Source organism: Nomascus leucogenys, chromosome 12, assembly GCF_006542625.1.
Source record: "Nomascus leucogenys isolate Asia chromosome 12, Asia_NLE_v1, whole genome shotgun sequence".
NCBI lineage: Eukaryota > Metazoa > Chordata > Mammalia > Primates > Hylobatidae > Nomascus > Nomascus leucogenys.
In genome coordinates this window covers 40,314,737-40,325,091 of record NC_044392.1, presented here as the reverse complement: position 1 = coordinate 40,325,091, position 10,355 = coordinate 40,314,737, and the positions used below count along the sequence as shown (strand labels likewise).

Sequence of the window (10,355 nt, the reverse complement as noted above, 5' to 3'; positions counted from 1 at the left end):
ATTACTAAGCACCATTTGTGTTGATGTAGTTGTTCTTGTTATTTGTTCTTGTTATCCTGCACCTTCATGTTCTTGTCAATTGTATTTGTAGCCACGTGCTTACTATGTCTCCTTCCTGTGATTGGGAACCTCCAGAGGTGAGGGTTAGAATTTTCCTTTCTCTGTTGGTCTCTCAGAACCCAGGATAGGGGTCTGCCAACCAAAGGAATGGACCCTGAGGATAAGCACCATGGATGTAGATTTTTGCCACCTTCAAGTGCATATGGAGAGTGGATGTGGACAGAAATTTGATAATAGTAAGTAACAGCAGCTGCCATTTGTTGAGCACTTACTAGATGCTGAGCATTATGCTAGTTCTTTATTTACATTATTTAATCCTCACAACAAACTTCTAAGGGAGGTATTATTATTGGCAAATGAGAAATCTAATGCTCGGAGACATGGAGTTAGGATGCAACTACATCTGTCTGACTCCAAAAGGATCACATAAATAGCAGAATTCAATTTAGAAAATATGTACCGGGCGTGGTGGCTCACACCTGTAATCCCAGCACTTTGGGAGGCCGAGGCAGGTGGATTACCGGAGGTCAGGAGTTCAAGAGCAGCTTGACCAACATGGCGAAACCCTGTCTCTATTAAAAATACAAAAATTAGCTGGGCGTGGCCAGGCGCGGTGGCTCATGCCTGTAATCCCAGCACTTTGGGAGATGAAGGCGGGTGGATCACCTGAGGTCAGGAGTTTGAGACCAGCCTGGCCAACATGGTGAAACCCCGTCTCTACTAAAAATACAAAAATTAGCCAGGCATGGTGGTAGGTGCCTGTAATCTCAGCTACTCGGGAGGCTGAGGCAGGAGAATTGCTGGAACCCAGGTGGTGGAGGTTGCAGTGAGCTGAAATCATTCCAGCCCTGGTGACAATAGCGAGACTCTGTCTCCAAACAAAACAAAACAAAACAAAACAAAAATTAGCCGGGTGTGGTGGTGGGAGCCTATAATCCCAGCTACTCAGGAGGCTGAGGCATGAGAATCACTTGAACCCGGGAGGCGGAGGATGCAGTGAGCCGAGATTGTGCCATTGCACTCCAGCCTGGGCGACAGAGCGAGATTCTGTCTCAAAAAAAAAAAAAGAAAGAAAGAAAGAAAAAAAAAGATAATCTCTCACTCCCTGAAGGCCCACCCTACCCTTGACTTTTCTTTTCCCAAAAAATAAAATTCAGGAAGAGGAAAGCAGAACAGGTTGTACCTCATGCATAAGCACACACACAATTTCACACACACAATTTCACACACACACACACACACACACACACCACTTATACCTATCACTACCACCCTGGATTTCCTAGCCCCAGGGTGAGGGCTATAAGGGGTCAGGGGTCAGGTTCCCCAGGACCATAGTCCTTGTCCCCTTCCCTGGTGCTAAATAAAAGTGAATAAATACTAAATAAATACAACTGGGGCCCAGGCCCACCCTGCCTTCCCCCTCCCTCCTGTGACCCGCAGGGCAGAGGGGGCAGTTTAGATGGAGGGCTGTCTGTCAGCCCCTTCCATCCACTAACCCGTCACTGCCTCCCAGGGCAGGAAACCAGGGCAGGGCCAGCCTGCGCATTAGGGCAGAGAGGAGGGGCAGGTCTCACGCCCACAGCCCCTCCCCACTGAGTCTTAGCATGAGGCAGCAACAGAAGCTCTCTCTTTCTCCCAGCTGAGTCCGAGGCCCCGGTGCCCAGAAAGGGCAGCCGGGATAGTGAGGTTATTTTCTGCCCGCCCAGGGGCGCCGCCGAAGGATCTCCAGAATCTGTGCTCTTCGGTGCAGCCAGTCCTGGGGAGTGGGGCGTGGTGTTGAAGGGGTCGGCCGGGGCACAAAGAAGCTGTATCGGAGGCGTGCGTCCTGGGGGTTGCCAGCCACTAGGACTTGCAGTGTCAAAGGCTGGGCCAGTGGCCCGTGGCCTGACAGTGTCTCTGAGGCTGCAGTGGCCCCGCTGTAGCGCAAGCTGACTGCCCCAGGCAGTACCACATCTGTGGGGGAGGGCATCAGCGTATATTCACCATTGAGGGCATAGGAGCCATCTGGCAGCTTCAGGGCCAAGTAGATGCTCCGGTGGCCAGGGTTTCCCTGCTGCCGGACAAGAATGTGGGTGGCCCCCGCGGGGATAGTGACTACATTGTTGTATCCGTACCTGTGTGGAAGGAGTAGACAGGGAGCTCAGGATCACCTGAATCCCCTCAGCCTTCTGAGCTGTGTTTATGTGACTGTATGTGTGTACATGTGTGTAGATGGTTGTCACCCCAATCCTATGTGAGCTGTTCAGTCTGGATCAGAGCCACATGCACATGTGCCCTACTACCTCTTATCTCTGGACCTTTACACCCACTGCCCCCTTATTGAGGTGCCCTTCCAAGCCCCACTTCCTTGGTACCTGTCTAATTCCTACCCTCCTTCTGAGACTCAGCTCAGAGGTCACCTCCAAGGAAGCCTTCCCTGATGCCCACAAGGGCACTCACAACACCCTGCTCCGACCTCGGATGAATACATGGGACACCGCACTGTAGCTGCCTACTCTTCTATCTCCCGCTAGACTGTGAGCTCTTTGAGAGTGGAAACAGTGCTGAGTTCCCCTCTGCATCACCAGGACCCAGAATGTCCAGGAAGGTAGAGGGAGGAATAATGGTGAAAGAACCTGAATTTCCTGAAGGAGCCTGACTGCTTGCTGCAGCCAGAACCGTCCCCTCCGCACACCATGCACTTGTCAAACTTCTTCTTGGAGCCAATGATGCGGTCACAGCCAGCATGGATGCACCGGCCCTGGACACAGACCGAGGAGCTGTCCGGGGAACAGGGGGTCCCATCTACCACCTGAGGAAAAGAGAAAGAACAATGCCGAAGGTTCCTCCTAAGTCCAAAGGGGTTGGCAAATCAAACAAGACCCATGTCCCATCAGGGAAGCAATGTCGGAAAAGTTGGATGAAGTAGGGGATGTAGATGGGTGAGTGCCAGCCACCATGTGGGTGATAATCATAACAATAATAATTATTATCACATATAATATCTAGCCAGCATTTTCAGAACACTGAGTATGAATCAGGCAGCATGCTAAGTATTTTACAAACAAAAACGTAAATCTCACCACCACTATTTGAGGTTTTTAGGGATGGAACGTTGAGGTTTAGGAAAGTTAAAGAACCTGTCCAAAAGCCACAAAAATGGCAAGCAGAGGAGCCAAGATGGGAAGTGCAGTCTGTCTGGTCCCAGCACCAAGCCCTAAACCTTGATTGCACTGTCCCTGAATGGACACTAGAGGGCAGCCAGCCTGTAGAAATTCTCAGGTTGAGGGGGGAAGGGAGCAAAATGCTGCTAGGGCTTGTTTTTCTTTGTGCAGCCTTCAACCCACTACCCTATCACAGAGAGGGAGTATAGGGACTTCAGTCATCTCCAGGAAGCCTGTCCATTGAGGGACTGGCTGTCCAGGAGCTGAATGAGGCCACCACTATAATTTGACAGAGGAGCCCGTGGAAGAGGGGTCAAGGACTTGCCCCAAAGGCCACACATTCCATTCTCACCAAATGCAGCACTAGAAGATGGGGAGTCAGAGGAAAAGAAACCACGGGAAATAGGATAGGCTAGAGGGACCTATCGGCCATGTATCTGGAGTCTGGGGCTCGTTTTCCTGATACCCATGTACAGATAAGTCTGAGTGGAATCCTGGACTGGGCTGGCATGGCTGTGGGAACAGGGTTACTTTGGGGGATCTTTGTCATCAGAAAGCAGAGGGAGCACTGGGGGGGTGTGTGACCACAGACAGGGCCTGGGGGTGTCATGACCCTCACCCGTGGCTCCAGCACATAGTAGTAGCCCAGTGCCTGGGCCTGGCAGGTGAGTTTGCACTGGTCCTGGGGGGCCACGCCTGTGTAGCGAGGAACCCAGTCCATGGGCCCTGGGAAGCTCTTGAAGAGGTCGGTGCGGTGGTTGTAGGCAGCACACTGCTCCTCGCGGAAGGTCAGGGCTGGGGGGGTAAAACAGTCAGAGCCCCTCCTTCCTCACATCACCCTACACCCTTCCACCCAGCCCCTGAGAGCTCTAGACAGCACAGCTCTGCTCTTCCCTGCAGACAGCCAAGGACAATTCCCAGATGTTAAAGGCACACCCCACAACAGCAGGGGAATCAATACCCCCTTGGTCTTGCCCTCAAGGGACAGTCCTTCCTGCTCTACTGTCCCCTCCCAAGGGCTCCCATCACCCCTACTCCTCACCTGAGCCAGTTGGGCAGTCCTCAGTGTTGCAGGAGCGGAAGCGGGTACGGCGGCCCTCACAGTACTTGCCACCATTCCGGGGGACAGGCCTCGTGCAGTCTCGGGAGGAGAACTGGACACCACCCCCACAGGTCCGAGAGCAGTCGCCCCATGGTCCCCAGGGACCCCAGCCACCAGCCTGTGGAATCTGCAAAGGCACAGAATGGAAGTGGGGCATAAGTGAACTCTCTCCCGGGCTTAGGGCTGGTCCCCACACCCCTGGGCCCTTTACCCCACCCCTGCCCTAGGATCTCACATTGAAGTCCTGGAGCTGGTCCATGTGGAGGCAGCGACCACCCATGCAGGCCTGTGCGGGCCCGCAGGGCGTGCCATCGGCCCAGGGCGAGTGTTTGGTCTGGCACATGGCATGGCCATTGAGGTGGCCAGAACACCAGAGGGCAGCACAGGGCGGTGGCAGCTGTGGACAATGGCGTGAGTCGGGCCCGAAGGTCAGCTGGCACTGGCGGTCAGCATCATAGTCCTTGCCAGGGAAAGTCACAGGCAGATGCAGTGGAGCCTCTGGTTTGTCTAAGAGACAGTGCCCTGGGAAGGGGGTTGGGGCACAAAGTCAGCAATGGGCTGAGGGGAGCATTCAGGATTGCCAGCAGAAAACTTGGGCTCCCTGGGGCCTGATGGAGCCTAGAAAAACAATCCTAGGACTATAAGAGTATTTAAATTTTTTTTATTTATAATTTTTACTTTAATTACTTACTTTTTTTTTTTTTTTTCTGAGACAGAGTCTTGCTCTGTCACTCAGGCTGCAGTACAGTGGCATGATCATGGCTCACTACAGCTTCAAACTTCTGGGCTCAAGCAAACTTCCTGCCTTGGGCTCCTGAGTAGCTGGGATTACAGGCATGTGCCATGTCCAGCTAATTTTTTGGAATTTTTTGTAGTGATAAGGTCATGCTATGTTGTCCAGGCTAATCTCAAACTCCTGGTCTCAAGCAATCCTCCCACCTTAGCCTCTCAAAGCATTGGGATTACCAGTGTAAGCCACTGTGCCTAGCCCTGTAAGAGGCTTTAATGGGCAGCTATAGTTTATTAGATGCTTATTATGTGATGAGCATTGGCTAAATGCTTGACCAGCACGTATTCAATCATGGCAAATACCCATGAGATAGGTACTGCTATTACACTTATCTGACATATCAACTACAAACACAGAGAGGTGAAGTTAACTTACAGTCACACATCTACACCTGCTTAAAGAACAGAATAAGTGGCCAGGCATGGTGGCTCAATGTCTGTAATCCCAGCACTTTGGAAGGCTGAGGTGGGAGGATTGCTTGAGCCTAGGAGTTCCAGACCAGCCTAGGCAACACGGTGAAACCTCATCTGTATTTAAAAAAAAAAAATACAACAACAAAAAAAACCAGAATAAGGATAGGAACTCAATTCTGCCTATTCTAACCAACTATAGAATATTTGAGTTTGCTTCTTATCAACATCTCTGCCTAGTGGCAGTCATCCTGCTATTCTTGCATACCTCACTGTGTGACAAGGTAATCACCTCCTTCACAGCCAGCCCATTCCAGTGGCGGACCGTTCTGGCCCTCAGAAGGTCAGTTCTAATTCTACTGAGCCAAAATTCGCCTTCTCTAGCTATGCTATTTATTCTGGGAGGAAGTGAGAACTACACAAAGACAGCAGCATTTCTCACCCCTTCCCACACTGCAGAGGAAGCACACTTGGGGGAGTCAATTTGGTCCATGCAGAATGCAGCGGAAGTGAGAGTGCCCTGGAGGACAGGAATTGAGTGCTACCCAGGGAAAGGTAAGTGCCATCTGCTTACCATAGCCATTGTCCAGGAAGTCAGTGATGAAGCGGGCACTGCAGGGGGACCAGGGCTCCTCAGGATCCACATGAGCCATCACAGGGGCCATGACATGGCGAGAGGTGCTCAAAGGCCCATTCAAACTGATGCATGGCTTGGAGTTGTCATGGAGCATGTTGAAGACATGACCTGTGGGAGCAGAGGCCCTGATAGGATCTGAGGGTCCCTTCCCCATGCCCTGAGGGACTCCATCATAAATCTGGCTGCAGCTGTGGATGATCAGATCCATTCCCCACCTCACCCTGCCCCCAGTCCCTTCCTTTCTGGTACTCTCAGGGCTCCCAGTATGTAGCCCCGTCTCTTTCTCTGTCTCCTCTTCCCCAAAATATACTCAGGGTCCCTCCCTATCCACTTTTCCTTATAGCCAACATTCCCAACTGTAACCCCACCCATTGCCTCTCTGACTGCCCCTCCAAATACACACATACACACACACGGAGAAAGAGAGAGAGAGAGTTCACAGTAGTTTCGACCAACTAATTTATTTAATAGAAAAATGTAGGCTGGGTAGGCTGGACATGGTGGCTCACACTTGTAATCCCAGCACTTTGGGAGGCTGAGGTGGGCGGATCATGAGGTCAGGAGATCAAGACCACGGTGAAACCCCGTCTCTAATAAAAATATAAAAAATTAGCCAGGCGTGGTGGCGGGCGCCTGTGGTCCCAGCTACTCAGAGAGGCTGAGGCAGGAGAATGGCTGAACCCGGGAGGCGGAGCTTGCAGTGAGCTGAGATCGCGCCACTGCACTCCAGCCTGGGCGACAGAGCGAGACTCGTCTCAAACAAAAAAAAAGAAATGTAAATATATGTCTACACCTGGAGCAGACAGGAGTTAATAGCCCTATACCTAGGCCTGGGGGAAGAATACCTTGGGACCCCCATTAACACTGTGGCGAACTTGCTACCCCTCCCCCACCTGCTCCTCCCTAATACCTTTCTCATCCACCCCCACTTTACCCAGTTCATGAGCAGCAGTGAAGGCTGACTGGAGCCCATCATCCTCCACAATAGCACAGCTCCGAGCCGGGTCGCACACGGTGCCCACATCAGCCATACCCAGCGTGTCGCAAGTGGAGACTCCACACAGGTCCTATGGAGAGGAGGGGAGGGGGGGATCCATAGAAGGTGCATAAGACAGCCAAGACACCTGGGTCCATTGGGTTGAGATCCAGATTCCCGGGGACCTGGGCACTGAGGACCCAGCACTGTCAGGGCCTAGGTAGCCACACATGGCAGTGTGGCTGGGGCAAGGCGTCATGTCACACAACTCCAGGAACATCATTTGCGTTATAGTCTATGTAGTGGCGCTTCTTAGAATTGTGCAGTGCATGGCCTGCGGTGCTCACTGGGGCCTCACCTGACGGGTAAACAGAATGGCTGTGTCAAAGTGGTCAGGGTCCGAGTCCTCAGGGGTGTTGAGGCCCCGCTGCCAGGCACAGAAGCTGCGCAGGGTCTGGGCAGCACTGGGCCCCACTTGGGGCCCCTCCTCGCCTGACCCCAGGATCACTAGCCGAGTCACCACCAAGCTGACAGGATTGCGGATGCTTGGGTGCTTGAAGGCCTTGGCTGCTGCTGCCATCACTGTTAGCAGGTAGCGCTTTAGCCCTGCACCGTGGAATGCGGCCATCTTGTCATCTGCCACCACCAGTGTCTCCACAAATCTACTCAGTGAAGCAAAGCGCTGGAGAGAAAAAGGGAGAGGAAGATCCTGAAATAGCCTCTCAGACCCATGAGTCGGTCGATTCTCCAATCCCTCACTTCCTGGGTCTGGAACTCAGCATAGTCAGCTGGGCCCCACACACCCCACGGGATTCCTGACTCCTGACGGGTCTTGGTTGGGCCCTTCCCCCAACGCCAAATCTCAGGGCTTTTGTGGTAACTCTGAGGAGTCAGCAGCTGGTTCTAAGAAGGGGAGGAGAAGGGTATGCCACATCCCAGGGCTGTGGGAGCCCCAGAGGTGAAAGCAGCCTGGACTGCCGTCAGGAGGGACTTTGGGGTTCTCCAGGCCTAAGTGTGGCTGGGGCCTATGGGACCAGGGCTAGAGGGCTGGGCTGCAACGTGTCTGCCCTGTGTGGTTGGCGGAACGATTCAGTCAGCAGCTAGGGCCAGGGCCAGAGCTCAGCGTGGCGGGTGTGGAGGGAGCGTCTGGTCTGGATTAAAGCTAGAGAGGGAGGAGAGAGGAGGGAAGGGAAGAAGGGGGAGACCAGGAGTGGGAGGGAGGAAAGGATGGAGCCTCAGGCAGCCTCGCAGTCTGGCCACAGTGTGGGAAGGGGATTGACCAGAAGGAGGTATGGGATACCCTCCCTCTCTTGTCACTCCTGCCCTAGTTTGCAGTTTGCCACAGTGATTTTAAAGGCAGCATCAGAAGCCAGACACCAAGCCCTAGGGCCTCAAACCTCACTCCTTTAGCTGGGAGTGGGGGGTGAAAATCAAATTTGGGGCAGAGAAAAGAGCCAAGGCCAAGGGGCTGTTAGGAGACCTTTACTGCTGGGGACTGTGTCAGTAGGAGATGCCATGGCCAGGAAGGGGTGGGGTGGGGAGGGGGAGCAGTTATTCCCAGCCCAGAGTCTGTGACCCACCTCTGAGAACCCTCGGTGGGTCTGGCTAGGAGAAGGGTGAAGGGGAGAGGCCTGAGTCTTACCAAGAAAGGAGGCTCATGGAGAGAGGAAAGGCAGGCAGAAGGGAGGGAAGCAGAATGGCCAGAAGTGGAAGTGGGTGGAGAGAGGGTGAATAGGGGTCAGTAGGACAGACATGGCGGGAGGACATCGCAGGACACAGACTCCAGAAATGCCTACCTTGGCTCTTCGGGGTCTGGGTCTGGGGCTTCCAAGAGGAGCCTTGACGTTGCACATGGGACCTTGACCGCTGGCAGGACTCTTCCGGCGTAGGATGTGAGCCCCAGGTCCCCCAGCAGAGTTAGGGGTGCCTCCCTCCAGGGGCTGGAGGTGGAGTTCAGCCCCCCGATACTGTAACACGCCTAACAGAGCTCCCCCATCCCAGTGCAGAGATGCCACTGACTCCGGATCTCCATTGATGGTGCCAGTCAGGTAGGTGCCAGGCTCTGCTCCACCCAGCAGCTCAGGCGCCTGGCCCAGGTACTGCACTGTCAGCCCCTCAACCTGCACACCGGAGTCCTGCTCCAGCTCTAGTAGCAGCGTCTCCCCAAAGGCCTGCAAGCGGCACAGCAGCCTGGCAGGGGCGCCCAAGCCAGGCAGGACGCTGCCGTTGAGCTTCTCTGGAAACACGATCTCCTCCTCCCGGGGGAGGGGGCTGGCCAGCCGGGCTGAGGGCAGGAGAGAGGCCAGCAGTAGCAGACGCAGCCCCACCAGCCAGGAGAGCGGCACAATGGGGAGCAGGAGGCAGGGTTGGGCTCCCCACAGCCAGCGCCCCGCCAAGCCCCTCCCGGGACGCGAGCCTGTCTGGGACATGGCACTGGTACTGCAGCTGGGAGGGACTGAGGCCGTCTGGGGCACCAAGTCCTCCACACCCTAGCTTTGGAAAGCTCCTCTCTGTAGCCTGGGGGCTTGGACTCCTGCCAAGGTCAGAGGCAAAGTTTTCAGAAGGGCTGGGGACCGTTAAAGGAAATGGAGAAAACTTAGTCCTTGGGCTTGGGAGAGATGCCCAGGGGTCTGGCTTCTCCAAACTCTCCTCCTGAGCCCTCCTTTCCTGGATCTCTGTCTCTCCCTGCCTGTGTCTTCTGCAGCTTCTCTGGCCTCTCCCTCTGTAGGACTCTGTCTGGGCCGCTTCTGTGTCTGCCCTGTCTCTGCCTTCTTCCGCTGTGCCTTTGTCTCTGTCTCTTTCCTCCTCTGTCTCTCTCGTTCATATGTGTCTGTGGGTCTCCCTGTGGGTTCTCCCCAGCCTCTCTCCGCGCCAGCTCTTTTAAGCATGGTGAGCCTCTGCAATTGATTGGCTGATCTCTAAGCCACTCAGCTGAGCTCTGTCGGTGGGACTCAGATGGGTGTATCATTGCTTCCCAAAAAAAAGGGACTTGCCCAGGGGAGGGGAATCTCTAGCAGCCGAATGGATAATAGGCACTGGGCCAGCTGATGACATAGCCTTTTCCCAAACCCCACAATGAGCCCTCAGCTGTCTCTTTCCCTTTTTGGTGGGACAGAGCCCCAGGAGAGGCAGAGAGTGAGGGAAAGGGCCTGGCCGGCACGCACAGATAGGATCACGATCCTGGGAGAATTCCTGCTCTTATAGTCTAACCTACCATGGCTTCTCTTTTCTCAA

At 54.1% G+C, this 10,355-nt stretch overlaps 1 protein-coding gene across 2 annotated transcripts; it reads right to left on the bottom strand.

The window, feature by feature from the left end:
• Nucleotides 1-320: 320 nt before the first annotated feature.
• Nucleotides 321-9,997, bottom strand: ADAMTS4 (ADAM metallopeptidase with thrombospondin type 1 motif 4). Of its 2 annotated transcripts, none has more exons than XM_030824071.1 (9): nucleotides 8,918-9,997; nucleotides 7,480-7,803; nucleotides 7,080-7,212; nucleotides 6,083-6,253; nucleotides 4,544-4,830; nucleotides 4,249-4,435; nucleotides 3,826-4,001; nucleotides 2,679-2,854; nucleotides 321-2,177 (listed from the first exon to the last, which is right to left on the bottom strand). In XM_030824071.1, the coding sequence occupies exons 1-9, from the start codon at nucleotides 9,548-9,550 to the stop codon at nucleotides 1,751-1,753; spliced, it is 2,514 nt and encodes an 837-aa protein (XP_030679931.1). In that variant the 5' UTR covers nucleotides 9,551-9,997; the 3' UTR covers nucleotides 321-1,750. The 2 variants fall into 2 exon arrangements, with proteins under 2 accessions (XP_030679931.1, XP_030679932.1); XM_030824072.1 differs by having other exon boundaries at nucleotides 1,563-2,016.
• Nucleotides 9,998-10,355: the final 358 nt, after the last annotated feature.

Excerpts from the sequence above, each read along its gene's own strand:
- ADAMTS4 (XM_030824072.1), bottom strand. The coding sequence starts at position 9,550 with ATGTCCCAGACAGGCTCGCGTCCCGGGAGGGGCTTGGCGGGGCGCTGG. Across the intron at positions 6,254-7,079 it reads CACTGCTGCTCATGAACTGG|GTCATGTCTTCAACATGCTC; the intron begins GTAAAGTGGGGG and ends CTGCTCCCACAG. Across the intron at positions 2,017-2,678 it reads GGCTCCTTCAGGAAATTCAG|ATGTGGTACTGCCTGGGGCA; the intron begins GTTCTTTCACCA and ends CCTCCCCCACAG.